At 37.2% G+C, this 20,759-nt stretch overlaps 5 protein-coding genes across 8 annotated transcripts; 3 read left to right on the top strand and 2 right to left on the bottom strand.

Moving 5' to 3' along the window:
- Positions 1 to 30: 30 nt before the first annotated feature.
- LOC106743449 (mitochondrial ribosome-associated GTPase 2) lies at positions 31 to 5,739 on the top strand. Of its 2 annotated transcripts, XM_014617299.1 has the most exons (10): positions 31 to 111; positions 1,905 to 2,135; positions 2,223 to 2,494; positions 2,697 to 3,240; positions 3,783 to 3,897; positions 4,039 to 4,158; positions 4,345 to 4,683; positions 4,872 to 5,010; positions 5,111 to 5,343; positions 5,477 to 5,659. In XM_014617299.1, the coding sequence occupies exons 3-10, from the start codon at positions 2,317 to 2,319 to the stop codon at positions 5,639 to 5,641; spliced, it is 1,833 nt and encodes a 610-aa protein (XP_014472785.1). In that variant the 5' UTR covers positions 31 to 111; positions 1,905 to 2,135; positions 2,223 to 2,316; the 3' UTR covers positions 5,642 to 5,659. The 2 variants fall into 2 exon arrangements, with proteins under 2 accessions (XP_014472785.1, XP_014472784.1); XM_014617298.1 differs by lacking the exons at positions 2,223 to 2,494; positions 2,697 to 3,240 and having other exon boundaries at positions 3,670 to 3,897; positions 5,477 to 5,739.
- LOC106743448 (alanine--tRNA ligase, cytoplasmic) lies at positions 5,676 to 11,113 on the bottom strand. Its single transcript, XM_014617297.1, has 15 exons — positions 11,024 to 11,113; positions 10,617 to 10,795; positions 10,341 to 10,529; positions 10,103 to 10,248; positions 9,662 to 9,853; positions 9,294 to 9,584; positions 9,104 to 9,213; positions 8,734 to 9,008; positions 8,302 to 8,625; positions 7,967 to 8,225; positions 7,634 to 7,886; positions 7,287 to 7,551; positions 6,782 to 7,066; positions 6,505 to 6,682; positions 5,676 to 6,369 (listed from the first exon to the last, which is right to left on the bottom strand). The coding sequence occupies exons 2-15, from the start codon at positions 10,758 to 10,760 to the stop codon at positions 5,696 to 5,698; spliced, it is 3,585 nt and encodes a 1,194-aa protein (XP_014472783.1). The 5' UTR covers positions 10,761 to 10,795; positions 11,024 to 11,113; the 3' UTR covers positions 5,676 to 5,695.
- A 97-nt stretch (positions 11,114 to 11,210) lies between these two features.
- On the top strand, positions 11,211 to 12,307 carry LOC106743452 (probable 28S ribosomal protein S25, mitochondrial). Its single transcript, XM_014617302.1, has 3 exons — positions 11,211 to 11,436; positions 11,533 to 11,639; positions 11,759 to 12,307. The coding sequence occupies exons 1-3, from the start codon at positions 11,300 to 11,302 to the stop codon at positions 12,022 to 12,024; spliced, it is 510 nt and encodes a 169-aa protein (XP_014472788.1). The 5' UTR covers positions 11,211 to 11,299; the 3' UTR covers positions 12,025 to 12,307.
- Positions 12,178 to 14,358, bottom strand: LOC106743451 (probable RNA-binding protein 18). Of its 2 annotated transcripts, XM_014617300.1 has the most exons (6): positions 14,067 to 14,358; positions 13,932 to 13,957; positions 13,564 to 13,661; positions 13,233 to 13,446; positions 12,931 to 13,007; positions 12,178 to 12,846 (listed from the first exon to the last, which is right to left on the bottom strand). In XM_014617300.1, the coding sequence occupies exons 2-6, from the start codon at positions 13,935 to 13,937 to the stop codon at positions 12,630 to 12,632; spliced, it is 612 nt and encodes a 203-aa protein (XP_014472786.1). In that variant the 5' UTR covers positions 13,938 to 13,957; positions 14,067 to 14,358; the 3' UTR covers positions 12,178 to 12,629. The 2 variants fall into 2 exon arrangements, with proteins under 2 accessions (XP_014472786.1, XP_014472787.1); XM_014617301.1 differs by lacking the exons at positions 13,932 to 13,957; positions 14,067 to 14,358 and having other exon boundaries at positions 13,233 to 13,486; positions 13,564 to 13,655.
- Positions 14,359 to 14,771: 413 nt separating this feature from the next.
- Positions 14,772 to 20,432, top strand: LOC106743566 (WASH complex subunit strumpellin). Of its 2 annotated transcripts, XM_014617531.1 has the most exons (17): positions 14,772 to 14,990; positions 15,124 to 15,226; positions 15,313 to 15,504; positions 15,649 to 15,863; positions 15,972 to 16,338; positions 16,628 to 16,903; positions 16,993 to 17,218; positions 17,289 to 17,524; positions 17,646 to 17,897; positions 17,989 to 18,171; positions 18,255 to 18,371; positions 18,456 to 18,628; positions 18,728 to 18,990; positions 19,197 to 19,380; positions 19,453 to 19,673; positions 19,909 to 20,062; positions 20,169 to 20,432. In XM_014617531.1, the coding sequence occupies exons 1-17, from the start codon at positions 14,869 to 14,871 to the stop codon at positions 20,320 to 20,322; spliced, it is 3,438 nt and encodes a 1,145-aa protein (XP_014473017.1). In that variant the 5' UTR covers positions 14,772 to 14,868; the 3' UTR covers positions 20,323 to 20,432. The 2 variants fall into 2 exon arrangements, with proteins under 2 accessions (XP_014473017.1, XP_014473018.1); XM_014617532.1 differs by lacking the exon at positions 18,255 to 18,371.
- The last annotated feature ends 327 nt before the right edge of the window (positions 20,433 to 20,759 follow it).

The following is a 20,759-nucleotide window of genomic DNA, read 5'->3' as shown; positions in this document are numbered from 1 at the left end:
GTCGTCGTCGTCGAGTGCCGGACAATGCGAGGGAAACACTGCAGGGACGCTGATGATTGTGCAGTCAGCGAAGTAGAAAGTAACCGCACCTGCTAACGCAGCAACGGTTAAGTAAGTACTGACGGCCGCTACCAATCATGGCTGCAAGAAACCGGGCAGTGCAGGTTTCCCTTCCGCCTCCGCCGTCTCTCTACCATCTCTGCCGGTCACATCTTTACCGTTAGGGGGAATAACGCGTTAATACGCCGCTTAGATTCGCAAGACTATCCTCGCTTCAGAGAAGTCCATTATCACCGATAAATACATCTGGTGTCTCACGGCATATATAATATGCGGCACTACCGTGTAGCAGCATCGTGTGCATAAAAGTACGCTCCATATCGAGAGGCACGCGCAGCATGTTTACATGAAAAAAGAGGAATTCAGTTATTAGGTCAGTCAAAAAGTTCAGCTCGATTCATGATAAATGGTGTCGCGTACGTGTATGCTGCATGCAAGAATGCGGATAACGCCAGCACGTTGGCGAATGATCATAGACAGCGATTACTTTGTTGATGAATAATTAGCTCTCGTGTAATAAAGTCAAATTTAACTCGCAAATCAAACTGAACCTTGTGACTGACCTAGTATTTCTTAGAAAGTTGACTTTTCATAAAGTAGGTTTTGTGGAGTTTCACGGACTTCTGTTATTTGTATAATAAGTGACGTATAAAACGATACAAGTATGGTTTAATATGAAGCAAAGGGTAAATATTCGCATCCTTTACATAACTACTTCATATTATGTTAATTATGGAAAAACTTGTTTGTTTCAATATATGTTATAATAAGATATTATTATATATATATGACCTATATATCTTCATTTTTTATATTATAACTAAATAATTGTAATAATATAAATGACATATAGAAATACATATAGAAAAATCTTAAGATTACATTAGAAATTTGTAATGTTACCTGTTCTTATCCTAGTTGCCAGGTTTGCTGCCAATGTTGAGCCAATGTAATGCCAATAAAATATGCTACTAGGATATCTACAATTGATTTTTTGCTTGATTCAAAGAGAAAAATAGAAAATCCTTTCTACTCAAATAAAATTTCATGAATATATTTGTTTTATCTAATTTTCTTTGAGGAGAAGTGTTTTTTACATATTGTAATGTCAAATTTTTATGTTGCAAAATGTTTCAAAGAATGATATAAATACTTAAAAAAATATATATAATTCTGAAAGCTCGAGAAAAACCGGGTTTTTCTTTATTTTTCCACTGATTTTTTCGATTTTTATCTCTCAGTTTTGTCCTTGGGACAGAAATTAAAGAAATCATGGAAAATGAGAAAAACAACAGTTTTCCTCTGAAACTTTAAAACAATAATTTCAAAAATTAGAATATTTCATAAAAAAGAAAAAAAAAGAATTTGTAAAAATCTATGTAAATCTATGTAAAAAGCTATCCCATACTTACGAACTTTTCTTTGACAAATTATGATTTTAACTTGATATAATACAACGAAAGCGTAAATTTTTCCTCGCATTCGTGAAAGTATGTTTCGGACGTTATTCTTCATAGCTCTTCCAAGAAAATATACCTTCTGCATTCGCGATGGTGATCTTTTCCGCGCAAAACTTGCCTTCGCTGAACGTAAAATCACGGAAAATACCGGACAGTTTACAGTTTGAGATTGACATGTCGCCATTGCAAAACTTACGATTCTCGAAGTATAAACACAATCGACGGAAGTAATCGATTACAAGAAGGATCAATTTCTAATTATCGATTATATTATAAAAACATATCGAAAATAAATCGATTCTTTCAATCTTTTTGAAATTATTTATTATATAATTTAATATATAATAAATATATAAAAATGAAATTGTTAATAATATCGATTAGGTTTACAAACTTGACATTGAGCGAAAAGGAGAGAGAGAGAGGAGCAAAGAGAGAGGGATGAGAAAGGAGTGAGAGAGAAAGGAAGCCACACCATAACCTCAATACAACGTGCATCTCTCTCATATTTGTTATCGTATTTGCACATTTTTTCATAAATAAATATAATGTGAAAAATATATTTGGTTCAAGAAGGTTGCTGTGTTCTAACGACAAAGTCATATAGAATAAAAGGTTAGTCAAATTTATCATATTTCTATTTCATGATAGGTTATATTCTTAACTAATCTATCTTTCTAACCTGATATATGTTTTTGACAGTCTTTAATTGCACATCTTTCTGGAAAGAAAAGCATTTACCTATAATATCTGAATATATATACAACTTATATATGATTTGATTACTTTGACAAAGATGGAGATATCAATATTTAATGAAAATGATTCTGTATTGCTAGTGGGAGAAGGCAATTTTTCATTCTCTGTTGCGTTGTTACAACAAAATTTGAACATCAATTTTATTGCTACTTGTTATGAACCCAGTACGAATCAAGAAGCTACAAAGAAAAATATAGAGCATCTTCAAAATAATGGTTAGTATAATCCAAATGATTACATTTTCATAATATACTGACATAACTTGTAAATTAATATTTTAAAGAATATCAGTGTTCAAAATCAAACATATTCTCACATTCCATGATATAATTTTAAGCTACAGTTTAAAATACGCTCAAATGTCAAATCATATATTTAATGTTTGAATCATAAAAAGGAATATGCTTTTCTTTTCAGGTATTTGTGTATTATGTGGCATAGATGCGACAAAATTGGAAGAATGTCCCTCATTAAAATCCAAATTGTTTGATAAAATTATTTTTAATTTTCCTCACGTTGGTGGCAAGATGAGAATTGAAAAGAATAGGGATTTGTTGAAAAATTTTTTTGTATCATCTGCAAAGATGATAAAAGAGAATGGTCAGGTATTAGTGACATTGTGCAAGGGTCAAGGAGGAACAGCTATGGACAATCCTAAGAGACGTTGGGATGATTCTTGGAAAATTGTAGAAATGGCGGCACATGGGAACTTAATATTAACGAGAATAGAGCCCTTTTTGTGGCAGTCTTTTCCAAACTACGTTGTGACAGGATACAAAAGTTTAGAGAAACAATTTCATACAGTAGGCTCGTTGACACATTGCTTTACAAAGAGCGAGCAACCTACAATACACAATATTGCACCTAGTAACAAGATAAATTCCTTTAAATATACCATAGACAATATTACATGGAAAGAGATAACAAGCAATGTCCAAAATGTATCGGATTACGATATCAAGTGCATTTACCCATGTATTTTTTCGTTTGATATAAATTTAACCTCTGACATGGATTTTAATACTGCTGAGTTTTATCAATTATTGTATAACTATGCAGGATCTATTATCGACAATATTGATTTGATTGATTATTATTTATCTCCTGCCGACCAAAAAATAAGGAGAACCTATAGGATAAGTTATAAGTCAAACTTTCTGCCCTTGTATAGAAAAAGAGTTATTGAATTACATCAAAATATTATTTCAAATTTCATAGAAGACAAATTTAATGTCACTGTCTCAAGATAATTCGAATATATGTAACTGATTGTATAACTGTACTAGTAAAGTTATATTCTATCTAAAATGATACATGTATTTATTGATTTATCTTATTGATATGCCGAATACGAGATTCGAATGATTTCAGCTTCTGTAATCGTTTTCAGATGCACTGTCTTCGTCGTTTGAGAAATACCTCTGTATATAACATAGTCCAAAGACAACTCGTAAGCTTTAGTGAACAGCGTGGATATAAAATTTCTAACGAGAATACATCCAGGACACTGTGTGTCACCGCATGCGTTCGTGAACAGGATTCTATAGCTAAACCTCTACGTAGCATAAAAAAAAAGTCAAAACATAACAATCCACAATATTTCGTGGATATAAAACAGGTGAGATGAGTATTGCACCTGTTCCCAGAGAATATTAACCCATCATAAAGACGTCTTTGAGACATAATAAGATATCTAAACAACGTCTTTTAGATTGTGTGGTTATCATCAGTTTTGAATATGTGCTTATTATTTCACCAGGTAAGAACAATCGGAGGAAATGGTGGGGATGGGGAATTAACATTTTTACAACTGTGGGTCAACGATCAAGCCGGTCCCGATGGGGGTGATGGTGGAAATGGTGGTCATGTAATATTTGAGGTAAGATTGTTATAGTTAAAACAAAAAAAAATAAAATACGAGGAATTTAGATTTTGTCTGTTATGTAATTCGTGTTCGACTTATCACACACACACTCACACACATACATAAAATAAATTACGTCTCCGACACTAATTTGTATAATACGTCAGATTGTAAATGCAATATATAGTTTCATCATTACAGGCATCCACGGATGTGAAAGATCTTGGCCATGTACTGCCTGTTATTGAAGCTGAAGATGGAGAGAAAGGTTACTCCAAGGATTGCTTCGGTAAAAATGCACAACACAATGTGATAAAAGTGCCGATTGGCACGATCGTGCGCGACCTAACCGGCAAAATATTGTGCGACTTAAATCAAAGCGGGATGATGTTTATCGCCGCGAGGGGCGGCGCAGGTGGGCACGGTAATGCCTTCTTCAAGTCTGATGTAAATCAGTCGCCCAAAATATGTGAATACGGCGCAATCGGGGAGAACCTGCAGTACTTGTTAGAAATCAGAAGCATGGCCCACGTTGGATTAGTAAGTGTGTATATTTTCGTGTACAGATTCTCTTATTATAAATTCTCGCATGTTAGCAATTAAACAAAAAAAAATACTACTGTTACCGCTCTCAAGCAAATGTAATTTATGTTTGCGATTGTACAAAACACATCCGCTGTTGTACAAAATATTTGAAGACGCGTAATAGGTTTCTGTTTCACGTTTAGATCGGCTTGCCAAACGCTGGCAAAAGTACACTTTTACAAGCAATATCCAGAGCCAAACCGAAGATAGCTGCGTATCCTTTCACCACCTTGAGACCTCACATCGGCATGATACAGTACGACGATTATGAACAAGTTGCAGGTGATTTGATCGATGCTTCGGGCATAAGAACAAGCCCATTTTTTTCCTTTTAATTTTTATTCTACCTTGTTATATTGTATATATTTTATATATATTTCAGTGGCCGATATGCCCGGTCTCATAGAAGATTCGCACAAGAACAAGGGACTCGGCATAACTTTCCTCAAACACGCGGAACGTTGCGCTACTTTAGTGTTTATCATAGACATTACATTGGACGAGCCGTGGAGAAGTTTTGAAATGTTAAGATACGAAATTAATCAGTTCAACCCGAAATTGAACGACAGGCCGCTTCTCATCGTGGCAAACAAGATGGACCTGCCGAATGCTGAGGTGAGAAAGCGAAATCCCAAATCTTTCCACGCGTTTTCCTCATCTTTAATACATGTTCGACGAGTCTTACATTCCGGTCTCTTTTCCTTCTTTACTTACTATCGCAATAACGCGGTCACGATTCGTTTTTCAGGTTAATTTACAATTATTCCAAGAACATGTGAATATGCCGGTGATTCCTATATCTGCCAAAATGGGCACCAATATCTCCAAATTGTTGAGGGAGATCAAAATATTGTATGACAATTTTAAGATCGACGAGCCAGAAAAAAACAATGAGGGCAATGAAGAATTCTGATGAAAGCGTGTGTAACAATTAATAATGATTAAATTGATCCTTAGCGCGATAATGTTAACAGCGCGCAGTTTTTGCGCAAAATGCAAAATTCCCCACTACAGCCGTCACTTGCGGTTGATTCAGGATCGTTGAAAACCACCTGTTTAAGTTCGTGTACGATTTCCTATGATGCGGGTCGAGCACGTGCTCGTACAGTGGCAACAATGCGGTGAAAATTGACACGTCCGCAAGCGTGATTCTTTCTCCTACCAAGTAAGTCCTCATATGCAACATGCCGTCCAATCTTTTCAGATCGCGTAAAAGATCCTCCTTCGAGAGTTTCGAATTTGCTTTCATATCTTTCGACACGGATACTCCGAGTGTTGGAAGTACCCAAGCGGTGACTGCTGGTAAAATGTGATTTTGCGCGTAGCTCAGCCATCCCAACACTTGACTGGACGCAAGCAAATCGTCATCGCGCCGCAACTGTGGATTTGACAAAAAGAATGCGATAGCATTGCCGTTGCGTAACGTGATATCGCCCATATTTAACGTCACACTACCAGAACTTGTCTCGTCAACTTGCTTCACGGACAGACATGTGCCGCTATACTGCGCGATTATTTGTGCCAAATAGCACTTGGTGCTGCCGACGTTCGCGTAAAGTACCAATTTCGACGAGCATTCCGTGTTAAATGATCGATCGTCACTTTCTGAGGTCTTAAAAGTGTCGCTGGCAGTCTTATTGTCTGAAAATAGACGCAGTTCCCGATTGCTAATTGTAACTTGCATATATTTCCATGAAAATCACTAGTCTCTAGATATTTCTACGCTTCCAAGTATCTGTTGTGCAATTTCTCACACAGTGACAATTCTCAACTCACCCGTAATACCAAGTTTCTGGTTAGCGAATTCACTGGCCTTGCTTACTATCTCGTTCAAACACGCTACATTAACGCCGGAGGCTTGCGCAGATTCAGCCTTTCCTCCTCCCTTACCTTGCATCATAGGTGTAATTGCTTGGATCCACTCACTTGCCTTTAGTCCTTTGGACACTGCGGACTGTGAACAATTTCGTTCAATATTACACGATCATCTTATTCCAACTCACATTGTTGATTATATTTCCTACTGCAATGCCTTGAAATAATGCGGTCTCACCTTGGGAACGGAACTCAGAGCGAATATTTTCTTGACGTCCCGATCGATGCTTATGAGCAAGGCGCTAGTTTCCGGCGATATGGCTCGTATCTTCTTCAATGCCGAGTCCAGAGCCTTCGTATTGCTGTACGCCTCCAGCACCTCGACTAACACCTGACACCCAACTTTGGACTGTATCATAGACTGCGCAGTCTCGACGACCGTGTTGGCGATAGCTGCCTTCGCAGCCCGTTCCTTGTCGTCGAGAGACTTCTTCAATTCCTTCAACATCCCGCGCATCTTATCCTGCGTATAGAGAAAAAAATTATTTGCGTAACGATTCACCGATCGAATCAAGTTTATTGGCCTATTCTTTTTAGTTGAACTGAATACATTAGTTCAAGAAATGTACATACATATTGAAGCGTATATATGAGATTCTCATGCTTCGATGTGCGTAAATTTCTTGAACCAGCCAATTCAGCTGAAAAAAAGCAGACCAAATCATGTTTCGAGAAATAATTGCCTTCCTCCACCCGGGAATAGTGGCGTGCGATATGTCCTCCGTCAGTTCTACTATCTTCTTGACGTGATCCTTCGAATGTGCCCCAGATTTGTCGGCCTCGATCGTCGCTTGAAGCTGAGTCAATTGATTTTGCAGCAACGTCGCCTTCTTCAGAGCCTTGGCTGCTTCGGGCCCGGTGAGCGCTACTATGCGTCTGATGCCTTTAGCGATAGCTTCCTCGCTGGCTATTACGAAGTCGCCTATGTGCCCGGTGTAATGCAAATGCCTGCGGGGCAAGTTGCGAAACTTGGAGGAGACGCGCACGACTGCAAAAAATATCCAGTGATTTTACGCGGACCAACACTTACGTGCCACCGCAAAATTCCACGCTGGTCTGCGTGGCGGCTGGGCTTAAGGGATCTTCCTCGAGATCTTCGACCGGCACACCCATGCTGACAACACGCACCGGATCAGGATACGTCTCTTCGAACATCGCGCGCAGACCCTGAATGGTTTTCGCCAGAGCCAAGTTGCTCTCCTTGGCGTAAATTTTCCTGTTGTCCCTGATCATGTCGTTCGTGATGTTCTCCGTGTTCTTCACTTGCTCCATTGTCATCGGTCCTACCATGGAAGATTGACAATGGTAATTCACGTGATACACAATTAGTCTCTCTGCAGACTCGACTGACTCACACACGTACCTCTGTTCGTAAAGTCAAAGCGGAGCCTATCGGGCGCGACCAGTGACCCTTTCTGATCGGCCTCCGTTCCCAGAACTTTCCTGAGCGCGTGATTCAGGGCGTGTGTGGCGCTGTGATTGGCCATTACGAGCCGTCTCCGCGCAGTATCCACATTTGCATGGACCCTGTCGCCTTTCCTCAACGTGCCCTCGCCCACGGTACCAATGTGCAGCACGTAACCGGCCCGAACTTGAACGTTCTTCACGCGTATCTCCGTCGCCTTTTGGAGGCAATGCAACATTTACGATTATTATCGCTCTCCGTTACGTAGAAGCAGAATTGGTCTGTGGACGTACCTCGTCATCGACCTTCACCAAGAACCCTTCGTCGTATATCTGTCCTCCTTGCTCCGCGTAAAAGTTCGTCTTGTCCAACAGAATGCCGACTTCTTCGCCGGAAGACACTTCGTCGACGAAGGTCTTGGCACGTCTGAGCGCGATCACCGTGCCCGTGCACGGTGCAAACTCGTACTCCTTGTACGTCGTAGTACTGGTTATCTTGTAATTGTATTTGGGAGAATCGTCCGTAGGCTTGATACCAAGCCCTTGCAGTTCAGTGATGGAATGGACGTCCAAATTAATCTGGTCGTCCACTCCGCCCGCTTTGTTTTGGGAAATTAACTGTAATCGCGGATATATTCGTGAGGGATGCGAATAAAGGGACACTTATCGTTGATGCGCCGCCCTGAATCGATTGATTAATCATTGTTAAGCGACGAGATGCAATACCTGTGCCTGCTTCTTCGATTCTTCATATCCTGCCATGTCAATTTTCAACCCTTTCTCTTCAGTCATCAGCTGAGTGAGGTCTATCGGGAAGCCGTAAGTGTCGTATAAGCGCCACGCGACATCACCTGGCACAGTATCGTTTGACTCCAATTTTGCGATCGTTCGATTCAGTAAATTGCGACCACGCGATAGCGTTTTTAAAAATTGAGTCTCCTCCTCATTCACGATATCGATTATGCTTTGCGGATCTTTCGTCACTTCCGGGAACACTTCGCCTGTAACATTAAGCGAGCGATTAATTTCGACGACACAACGGAGGTAACAAGTGCGAGAAAATCGAGTCTTTCTGTCACGATAAGAAGACGCTCACCGAGAAGCTCGACAACTACGTTTATCAAAGATCCGAAGAATCCCGGTTTAGCATTCAATTTCTCCGTTGCGTAGCGCACAGCACGACGCAAAATTCTTCTTAACACGTACCTATAGTGCGGTAAAAAAATTGTGTTACATCGAGAGGTGTGCGGAGAAGCAGAACAAGCTTGCTTAACAATCTCACTTACCCTCTACCGGTGTTATCAGGCATTCCACCATCCGCAAGAGCAATTGTGATAGTTCTAGCATGATCAGCCAAAACTCTGTATGCCATATCGACTCCGTTAACATCATCGGCCCCTATCTTACCTTGATAAGGTGGTGCACCTGTACCTTTCTCGATCGCGGCAAACAAAGGCATAAATAAGTCAGTATCATAATTAGCGCGTTTATTTTGAATCACCGACACCAATCGTTCCAGACCCAGACCGCAGTCTATGTGCTTCTTCGGTAATGACTTAAGATTCCCGTCTGCCTCCCTATCATTAACACAGAAGAAAGATTAGAAGGATTCGCTAAACTTAAAATATTTAAGAAACTTACAAATTTTGTTTACCTGTTATACTGAATGAACACTAGGTTCCAGATTTCTAACACGTCAGGATCATCCATGTTGACAAGATGAGCTGCTTCTCTACCACCGATACGATCATAATGCAGTTCACTACACGGCCCGCAGGGCCCGGTTTCACCCATTTCCCAGAAATTATCCTTCATATTTCCTGGTAGAACATGCGAGGCGGGTATTCTACAAAGTTATGATACATTATTTTTTATTATTACAGAAAAATACTGAAACATGATTGATGTATTAATGAAATATTCATGAAAATGAAATTAGTAGAATTAAGGATAAAATTAAAATTTAATTACTAATTATAAAATTAATTAAACAGTTATTCAATATAAAATCTTATTATAAAATTTAAAATAATGTGCATAAAATTGTTGATAAATGGTTCTTTCTATAAGTTTAATTTTGAAATGATTAGATTACCCAAGAGAAAGCCATAATTCCTTGCACTCGTCATCAGGTGCTAATCCATTCTTCTCATCACCACCAAAATATGTTACATATAATCTGTCACCCGGCAGCTTCAATATTTCTGTTAAAAATTCCCAAGCCCAAGAACATATTTCTTTCTAAAGGTATAAGAAAGCATATTTTAGATGACTTATTATACACTGACATTTAAAAAGAAATAATTACCAATCTACAATATGCAAAAGATTACCTTGAAATAATCCCCAAAAGACCAATTTCCCATCATTTCAAAGAATGTATGATGATACACATCTTTACCAACGTCGTCCAGATCATTATGCTTGCCACCAGCTCTAATGCACTTTTGACTATTAACCACACGTACCCATTTTGCCATGTCACTGTTAGGATCAACTGTACCCAGAAATATCGGCTTGAACTAAAATATATATTAGCAATAAAATATAAATCAATTTTCCAGAATACTAGATAATGAAGTATTTGATGCAGGAATTATAGTCAATACTTGATTCATTCCAGCATTTGTAAAGAGCAAAGTCGGATCATCATGGGGTATAGTCGAACTTGAATGTACATATTCATGTCCTTTACTCTTGAAGAAGTCGATATAAGCCTGTCGTATTTGCTTTGCATTCATAGTGGTTATCATTTTGATATCCTAGAATCCCTTTAACTTCTGTGAAGCTGTAATAATACATTAAAATATAATGATGCAGTATGACGTTTACCATATGGTCTCAGATTGCATCAGCTGTTTAGGTGAGGAAAAATAATAAATCTATATGGAGTCTGAGGAAATAAAATAGTTCCTTTTACATGAGCTGTACAATTGCATTTTTTTGCAATCATTGAGAATATATTCTCTTCGAAATGAACGAGGAACTAATGATAGTTTAATGCAGAGAGACTTACATTCAAGGCAAATACGGATGGTCTCGTCAAACACAGCTGGCTTACGCGACTAGTATTGATAACGAAGCTGACGTGCATGTGAGAGAAAGTAAAAAAATTGAGAACACAATACACGTGTGCAATCGTGATTTCGTGCCGGTAAGCGGAAGAAAATCATTTCGCCGTTACCGATATCACATCTGCTGAAACGACGGCGAGTAATCTGCGTCTGCGAAGCCGGCTGCACACACCGATAGTGTATCTTCTAAATAAACAACAAATAAAAGCTCACGCAAAATGCCGTTTATGTTAGGCAAAAATCCCATACGGAGAACGGTAAAATATTTAATGGCTGGGAAATTAATTCTAAAGGATAAGATACAGGTCTTATCCATAAATTATAACATGCTTGGTAAACAACACAAAGGCGCAAGGTGAAGTTTTGAGGTTACGTGCGAGATTCTGTTTCATTCTGTTTCATGCATTAATCAATGTCCGTATTTTCTATTGTTTTTTCATTTCCAACACAGGGATTTCGTGCATTGGCATATGTGCCAGGTGCAATACAAAAATCCAAATGTACAAATAGTTACTTTGCAAAACATAACACCATCGCCGTTCATTAAGTGCTATTATGGTAATTTGAAATTTACACAATATTATTTCAACCAAGATTTATTCTATGCGCGATTGAATGGTTAGACAGATTCTTTTTAAGGTAAACTGCACAATCTGAAAAAATTATGCACTTTACAGAGGACGGCAAGACAATGTTAATAGATATAGATACCAAGACCAAGGACGAGATACTTGAACATCTTGTGAGAGTTATTGGAAAATCGAAACAGGTATTAGCCATGGAAGATATCACGCAAAAAAAGAAGGAAAATCCAGCAAATTTCGGTGTTGGTTGTGAAAAGAGCTGTATGTGTAACATCCCTGGACAAGTGCCTTGTCCTGGTGTAGTGCCTCTGCCAGACCATATGCGTTTTAAGAAACAGAGAGAAATGAAAGAACAGTAATTATTAAAAGATTTTGTATTGTCAGGTGTACGCATAAGTCTTTAGTCTTTCTCTTTTCAGTTTTAAACAAGTTTCCTAGAGAAGTAATAAAAGAACTAAAACTCATGAAAATATCTTACAATTGTTATAATAATAATAATGTACTATACCATGTATCATACATATATGTCTTTGTGTATTCATAAGCACGGATGGAAGTTAATTTATACATCTTATATTTTGTCCCAAAGCTTGTCACATGTGCGTTCGTTATAGAAAAAGGTCTCCATACATTATGAAAATACACATACATCAATTTATACATATCGAGCGTTACATCGACGGTTTAAAATATTTGTAGCTCTAGTATGTTTCATACATCTGCTCGTTTATAGGAATCAGTTTGCATTTGCTTTGTCTGTAGTTTAGGTATCATATTTCATAAAATACCTGAAGAGATTTTCACAAATATATAAAATTTCCTAATAAGACAGAACGGAGCAGAGCCTCTGATGAACAATATATATTAAATGTAGATTATATGAATATAAATATTATGATCACGAAAAAAACAAATGTAAATGGATTGTTAAATAGGAGGAATATGGATGTATAAAGGTTAGCAATTATCTTCTTGATTTGTGGCGACTGTACGGTTTGTTGTTATGGTAATAACTGCCACGACTGTGGTAGCGCGTGGAGGTGGACGGTTTTTGATTTTCCGCTTTCTGATAAAGATGTATAACTGGCGAGCCCTCCAATGGCTTGTTCAACTCGAATTCCTCTTCTGACTCTTTCATCAGTTTGAGTTTTGCTTCTATTGCTTGAATTGCTGTTTCACGACTGCAAGTAATACATGTTGATACAGATCATCAAAACCTTGCTCTTGTTTATTATTTGAAGAAAATATTGAACTCTTATATATACCTTATCTTCTTATCTTCCTTCTTTGCACCAGCTAAGGCAGGAATATCTATTTTTGGTTTTGGCTTATCCATTTCCGACTAAATAAAAATATATTAGTTTATCTTCTGTATTCGACTTGAAGACATTTAAAATTAAAAATGAATTTAAAAAATGATAAGACTTTAATGTTGAATATTAATAAAATAATACATAATATATAATATATAATTGAAATTTACGTGACACATAGTTATACATAATCAAAATTGAAGGAAATATGTAAATCTTAAAATATGTGACAGATACACACAAATATACTGTACCTCGCTGACACTATGTGCCCATCTGACAATAATATTCTTGGCTCCAACCTTCAAGTTATGTAAAGCATCTTTTGCTGTTTTGGCATCTTGTATTGTTTTATAGGTAACAAACGCATATCCTCTTGGTTGACCAGCTTGAGGTCCCGACCGATGAAACAGCAGGTCGAACTTTTCGATTGTGCCATATTTTTGGACAAGTTTCAGGAGTTGGTACCGGTTGACAAAGAGAGAGTTAGTTTTTTTCTCAGATTTTCCTAATATGAGGTGTAATATTTTTGGAAGAGAAGCGTGAAAAAATTAAATAACAGATTTAAATTATATAGATACTTACTCATTAATTCTCAAATCTAAATTGCCCACCCATAAGCGCCTATCTTCGACTTGGTTCGACTTTATAGGTTCTAATGGAAGAGGAATTTTAGCGGATGCCTATAAAATGAACATTACATTTTAATTGATTTAGTTGGTTTTCAAATATCATTTCAGAATGGACACAAGCTATTTAAGATCTTCTGGACATCCTGAAATATCTCACAGCTTAGAACTAGGTATAAATTAATATTGCGTGTTCATAAGTCTAGGTTTTACTTTAATTCAAACACATGAATTAATTTATACTGATGTATGTTTATCGATTATTATTATTATTATTGTTATTTATTATAAACTAACCTATCTAAGTTAAAATAACAAGCTCACCTCCATTCCGACGAGACGAAGACAGGCTGCTGAATCGGTCGAATTAATATAGAGAAACCTTATTTTGTGCCGGTATCGATCGACAACTCTAATTAGCAAAGCATCAGCTGCTTCGAATTATTTATGAAACCTTACAGAAGCAACGTTAGCCGATCGCCATAGCGCTTGTAACATTTGAAGGAAGATTCGGAAACGCACACTATTCGCTGTCACATGCGATAATTACTCTTAGAACGTTGTAAAAATGGAGAAGCGTAAAAAATTAAGTGTTTCACGTGATTATGCATTTTACAAATACTCTATAACTCTCGCATCATTAATCTAATATTGATTTATGCTTTTTTTTCAATCGTAGCATGACGAGATCACAGACAAGAGTCCTACTGACTCGTCGATGAGTCGTACTACTTAATTATTAAAGTTTCGTCTGACTTGCCATCGGCCGCATTCAGCAGAACGTTTGGTTTGCAATTGTTGGAAGTTTCCTGTGCTAACATTGGATTATTCCTGTAGATCTAAAAGAATAATCCAATCTCAGCTCAGAAAACTTCCAACAGTTGCAAATTAAACGTTCTGCTGAACGTGACAATTAATTAACCAATTTATGATCAAGAAATCTTTGCTCTTTTTGTCCTGATTGGTCAATTAAACGATATTTTTCCATCGAGTAGGATTTTAGAACGCAGCCTAAAGCTCGTGTCACACTACGCATTGTAGACACGGATTGAATTTGGATTGCAAACTGTGAATCGTTGACCAGCCAATGGATCTTTGACTACTTCAATCTGATTGGTTGATCAATGATTCACTGTTCACAATCCGATCCAATCCGTATCTGCAATGTGTTACGTGCTTTAAACGAGCCTTTTGTTTTCATATGTCACAATTTATCTGTGGTTTTTTTGACAGGAAGTAATCGTGATAATTGTTTAAAATAATGAGCGATTTCCTAGCAGCCAACAATGTCTGTGGACAAAATTTATTGCGATTGGTATCTCGCGGAAATGCTATCATAGCTGAATTAATGCGGTTGAAAGATTATGTACCACCCGTTTTTAGGTTAGTTTGTTATAAATGTAGTTAACCTGCTACAATGATCAATATATACAGTTAATTATAATATAGCATAGATGTTTATCGTTTATTACAAAAATATTTTGTAAATTTCACAATTGTTATATTTGTTTATCAGCTTGGATTCAAAGCAATCAGTACAGAAGTATGGATCAATCATAATTGATTTTGCATATTTCAAGGCAGCTAGTGTTTATGAGCAAAAAATAGAAGATGATTCTGTAAATATTGGTTTTCTTTTTATACTATAATACAATCACTACTTTAATAGCTATAACATAAATATTATATCTATATTATCTCCTAGGTACTTCAAGAAACAGATGAGGAGCTACGAAATAATTTCTCAGACATACTTACAAGATTTTACTTAGCTTTTGAAAGTATACACAAGTATGTTACAGATTTAAACTTTTATATCGATGAATTGGGAGATGGAGTTTACATACATCAATCACTAGACTCTATTATGTTCAACGAAGAAGGAAAGCAATTAATGGTATAATTTTTCATTATTTTTATCATAAAATGATTTGTATTTATTACTTGGCAAGAAATGAAACCTCAATAGATGATAATGTTCTATTGGATATATTGACTGTACATACAGTTTAAAATGGCACAATTATACCTTTGTACACAGTGTGAAGCTGTATATCTATATGGAGTCATGCTTTTGTTGGTTGATTATCATTTTGAAGGACGAATTCGTGAAAGGCTACTTGTGTCTTATTATCGATACAATGCACAGAGATCTTCCTCCACTAGAGTGGATGATGTTTGTATGCTACTTCGTTCGACAGGATATGTGAGAACATTGTCCAAAAGACCAACTAATTATCCCGAAGAATATTTCAAGTATGTAATATGTCAATATCGAGAAAAGTTGCTGTTAGTTCTTTGAAATATCTCTTCATATTATATTAAGTGTATAATGAAGAGTGCAATCAAGTGTATAATTTTTAGGAGGGTACCTTTACGAGATTTTCTAATAGATCTTGTTATCGGTCGATTGCGTTCGGACGAGATTTATAATCAGACCCTTGCTTTCCCACATCCCGAACACCGAAGTACCGCTGTTGCCACGCAAGCATCCATGTTAGTCATAATATTGTCATTTAAACCGACTGTACTTCACACGCAAACTGCTATTATGAGGGAAATAGTGGACAGATTTTTCCCCGACAACTGGGTAATTAGTATTTATATGGGAACAGTGATCAACTTATGCGATTGGTGGTCTCCATACAAAGCTGCGCGAACAGCATTGAATAATACGCTCGAGAATTCTAACGTGAAAGGAATTGCGCAAAAATATGGAGTAAAGATGGATGTAAGTAAGAAAGCGTTTGTGAAGTTTTTGTACATTGACATAAGTATATGCTCAAAATAACTGATGATAACTTGCAAAGAATGCGATCAATTTTTCTTATAATTATAATTGCTACTAATATAATATAGTTTTCCTTCCATTGATTGTTTCTTCTTATTGTATTAGATCGTCAGTAATTGTATGCTCATCACAAAATATTTCACAGGGGATTTCTTGATTGTAAAGCGAGATATATATTGACACTTTCTCAGAGTCCTCCTTTACTTGTTTCATAGAAAAAATATTCCAGAAACTGATACAAGAGACCGACGAAGTGCAGAAGGCAGGCACATTGGACGAGAATGCGACTGGTTCTTTGGTCAAATTAATGAGGGAGTCTAATGTTACCCTGCACTGGATCCTTCTACACACAACTATACCCACCATAACCCTGGAGGATTCGAAACGTTCGCGTATTTTGCGCCAGTCGGTTATAAGCGAGAGCAAGTATACCACAGCGAATTGTCTACGATTATTACTGAGCACTGCTCAAATTGAACAGGATGTCAAACAGATGTATAAAGATGTACGCTTGAAATTTCTCACTGTTGTTATGATCGGGGAAACATCTCGAAAAACAGTACGTAACCGTGTTACTTGTCTTCATATTGTTAGTTACTGCTTGGGAAAGAAGCCAAGTGGCTCCGAGATAAAGGAACATGCGTCGAACGTATAACTGATCTCGCACAAATTTTCGGAGGCACTAAACCACTGGATGGTATCGATAAAAACCAGAATCTTTATTCGTGGTTCATGGAAATCAGTAAGCATATTGATTCGCTGAAGCAGGAGGACGGGAGAAAGATAGTGCAACTGTTGCAAGCGTTGGAACAGGTTCAAGGTACTCACGCACAAACCGAGAGACACTTGCTTCGCAGGTGGGCGTTTATATAATGTGTTATCGTTTCCAGAATTTCATCAGTTAGAAAATAATCTGCACATTTCGCAGTATCTGGCTGACACTCGCGAGACTCTGCACAATATGTTGCGAACAGGCAGCATATCTGAAGACGTTATGATAAGCTTAAACATTGTGACGGATTGTTGCTACGCGTGGAACATTATGGAATCTTTCATCGACGTGATGCAGGAGAGCATTAAGGAAAATCCACCGATGGTCATCAAACTGAAGGCTCTCTTTCTCAAAGTAAATACATAAGTAAAAATCATACCGAGTACGAATTTACATTTCAGGTGTGATTGTGTATAATAAAGGATACGAATGCGCATATTTTAATGTTCACATCTGTACGTTTTATTACTTTTAGATGGCTTCAGCACTAGAAACTCCATTGTTGAGGGTAAATCAAGCGCGAAGCGCAGACCTGTCCTCGGTATCGCAATACTACAGTAGAGAACTGGAAGGGTACGCTAGACGTGTTTTGCAAATTATACCTGAGACTGTATTTGGCTTGCTAGCGCAGATTGTACATCTCGAGACGCACGCATTTAAAGAAATCCCAACGAAATTGCCGAAAGATAAACTTAAGGACTACGCGCAATTGAATGAGAGATTGCAGGTATGCAGTTTTAATTAATTATCCTCTTTGCATCAATCGTGTTAGGGGGAAACTTTTTATATTATACTCAATATTCGAATATATCTTGCAGATGGCTAAATTAACGTACGCAGTGTCGGTTTTCACAAAAGGTGTCTTATCACTGAGAAGTGTCTCTCTAGGAGTTTTAAGGGTTGACTCGCATCGTCTTTTAGAGGACGGTATACGTCAGGAACTTGTGAAGAAGGTTAGCCTAGCATTGTGCAATGGTCTCAATTTTGATCAGAAGTCCAAGGTAAACTTGAATAAACTTCAATAAATGAAGATTTTTCTTAAAAACTATAAATTTTATAAATTATTGCACAAATTTCCTTTTAGACGTCTCTTCTGCAAAAATTATCTAAATTATCTTCAATTATGGATGGATACAGAAAATCTTTTCAGTATATCCAAGATTACATTAATATAAATAGCTTGAAAATATGGCACGAAGAAGTAAGAAAATTATATCGTTATGTAATTTGCAAAAAAAAATTGTATGCAGCTATATTTCACTTGACATTTTTTACACGTCCTTAGATTACATACATTATAAATAACGCAGTGGAAGAAGAACGTAGAGGCTCCTCCTGGGTACCAGGAAAATCGTGGAGGCAATTCCAGGAAGATAAGCATGCATCTTCGACGGATAATACTTCGTTGACATTTATGGGCAGACTTGCCAGAGAACTCATTCGTATTACCGATCCGAAGTATTGTCTCATTTATTTGCTTTATTTCTAAGTTTCAGTGAGTTAAACTTTAGCGAATGAACCTTTCGAGTATCTCTCTACTCATTTGTATCTTTTCAGAACTACTGTATATATAGATCACTCTCTAGCATGGTACGACATTAGGACGCAAAATGAAGTTTTGAATTACAAAATCTTCTCCGTGATATTGGAAACGATAGGTACTCCGGGGTTATCGGGGCTGGACAAGCTCATCTCTTTTTACATCGTCATGGAATTGGAGGCTCTGGTTCATTATGTAGAAAAAAATATACGGAATAAAACATGGACGTCGATGTTGGAGGATTGTGAGGCTACTTTAAGTACTTTAGACAGTGCGAAAAGTAAGAATTCGAAAAAGAAATATATATCCTGCCATTTCTCTCATTTTTGTACTCTTAATACTGTCCATAATGTTTGCCATTAAGAACAAATGCGATTTACAACTGCTTGTTTGCGATAACGTCATTGGAAACTGCTGTATGCGAAAATGCGAAGGTTGACCAACGACAAAAATACTTGATCATTACTTTCATTACGTTACTCATAGGTAACATCACGAAACTTCATAATTCCGTGAGTGCCAGCAGCAGCAAATTATGGTCGCCAGCACTCGAGTGGACATTGAAAGTGGGTCATTATCAATTACTTAGGAAGAAGATAGCGTACGAGCTAAACACTGCTTGCAAATTCGAGGCGAAACACATGGAAGCGGCACTTCGAACATTGAATACGTATGTAGAAAAAAGTGAACCCGAACGTTGCTATTTCTTCTTTTCTCGCTCTTCATTTCTCCCACTTTGCAGAGCAATCTTGTGTGAGATAACGAAGAAAGACAACAATAATGAGAGCGAGTCGGAGAAAAGCGAATTGCTTCACGAACTTAGCGTGCGATTGGACTGGGCTGGCATCAGCGATCCGCACAATAAAGTTTATATCAAGCCACCAAAGATAGATAATATAGCTCTCATTGTGTTCTTATTCACAGTGTCGCAGTTAAATAAATTAATGTATTGTAAAAATACAGGTACGTTATATTTGCGTGATATTGATACGTATTATTGACATATAATAAATATTTTTCTTCATACATTTATATATTTATTTATTTATTCGTCAGTATCAATACAAGGTATTCGTCTTAAATATCAGTATAGGTACATATACATAGGAAAAACAAAAACTAATAATATACATAGAACGTAAATATATAAAAATGTACTTATCCCATTACACATTTTATTTTTTTTTATGTATTGCAGCGAGTCTGTTAAGCAAGAGGTACCAAGATCCCGTTGACGCTGTGGTATTTGCGATAGGCATACAAACGATTCTCCGTCAATTCCACGTCTCTGTAATGAATCGATATGTGAAATATCTTTGCATGTATATTCTGTCATTCCTCACCATGGAAAGGTAAGAATAATCCCGTGATTACAAAGTCGCGAATGCGATAATTGCGGTACCGCTTGGTGCGAGTTAATTGATACGTATTTATAAATTAAAAACACCGCTTTCACAGTATGAAAGCCGGTAACGACACGGAAACCGAAGGAGCAACTAATCTTCATTTCCTGGAGCTTTTTGTAAAATATTCCGGCATTCCACGTTCCCTTATTCTCAAAGAGATACCCGTTGTTGTCTTAGACCATTCTCTGGTTAAAATGGCGAAATGACACAATTTCTGATATGATATGAAATATTACATACACTGTAAATGAACCAAATATAAGAGATATGTATTTTATATAAATTAATGAAAGAAATAAAATATTACGTAGCTTAATCTTTTTGATTCGCTATCCGTGCGCACTTATCTCGCACACGATACACCCCTCTATTACTTATAATTATAATTTGAAGGATGGAGTTCAATGTGTGTGCGGGGAAACATTTTAGAGCAGGAAACTACCCGAATGATGCGTCCGGTGGAATTGTAGGAAATGTATTAATTTTATACTATCACATTGAACTCGATTACACGTATTTCTACTCTTCTAATTAACCGTCGGTCATCGTCAGAGCGCCTCGCGCTCGTAGGAAGGTTTGCATCGAGCGCGGCTTGCGCTCTGTAAATTAGATGAAAGCATGGGCGTGGTGTCGTCATTACGAA

The sequence above is a fragment of the Dinoponera quadriceps genome, unplaced genomic scaffold, assembly GCF_001313825.1.
Source record: "Dinoponera quadriceps isolate SergipeBrazil2010 unplaced genomic scaffold, ASM131382v1 scaffold1069, whole genome shotgun sequence".
Lineage (NCBI taxonomy): Eukaryota > Metazoa > Arthropoda > Insecta > Hymenoptera > Formicidae > Dinoponera > Dinoponera quadriceps.
The sequence above is the reverse complement of the archived record's forward strand: the minus strand, read 5'-3'. Positions and strand labels throughout refer to the sequence as shown.

Coding starts and splice junctions, on each gene's coding strand:
- LOC106743449 (XM_014617299.1), top strand. CDS start 2,317: ATGGAGATATCAATATTTAATGAAAATGATTCTGTATTGCTAGTGGGA. Junction 2,495..2,696: donor AGAGCATCTTCAAAATAATG/GTTAGTATAATC, acceptor TTTTCTTTTCAG/GTATTTGTGTATTATGTGGC. Junction 5,011..5,110: donor CGATTATGAACAAGTTGCAG/GTGATTTGATCG, acceptor TATATATTTCAG/TGGCCGATATGCCCGGTCTC.
- LOC106743448 (XM_014617297.1), bottom strand. CDS start 10,760: ATGATAACCACTATGAATGCAAAGCAAATACGACAGGCTTATATCGAC. Junction 10,530..10,616: donor CAAATGCTGGAATGAATCAA/GTATTGACTATA, acceptor TATATATTTTAG/TTCAAGCCGATATTTCTGGG. Junction 8,226..8,301: donor TGGTGAAGGTCGATGACGAG/GTACGTCCACAG, acceptor TGCCTCCAAAAG/GCGACGGAGATACGCGTGAA.
- LOC106743452 (XM_014617302.1), top strand. CDS start 11,300: ATGCCGTTTATGTTAGGCAAAAATCCCATACGGAGAACGGTAAAATAT. Junction 11,437..11,532: donor AAACAACACAAAGGCGCAAG/GTGAAGTTTTGA, acceptor TTTCCAACACAG/GGATTTCGTGCATTGGCATA. Junction 11,640..11,758: donor GTTCATTAAGTGCTATTATG/GTAATTTGAAAT, acceptor TGCACTTTACAG/AGGACGGCAAGACAATGTTA.
- LOC106743451 (XM_014617300.1), bottom strand. Junction 13,447..13,563: donor TTAGATTTGAGAATTAATGA/GTAAGTATCTAT, acceptor CTTTGTCAACCG/GTACCAACTCCTGAAACTTG. Junction 13,008..13,232: donor GGGCACATAGTGTCAGCGAG/GTACAGTATATT, acceptor ATTTTTATTTAG/TCGGAAATGGATAAGCCAAA.
- LOC106743566 (XM_014617531.1), top strand. CDS start 14,869: ATGAGCGATTTCCTAGCAGCCAACAATGTCTGTGGACAAAATTTATTG. Junction 16,904..16,992: donor TCAAACAGATGTATAAAGAT/GTACGCTTGAAA, acceptor TCATATTGTTAG/TTACTGCTTGGGAAAGAAGC. Junction 18,629..18,727: donor ATTCGTATTACCGATCCGAA/GTATTGTCTCAT, acceptor GTATCTTTTCAG/AACTACTGTATATATAGATC.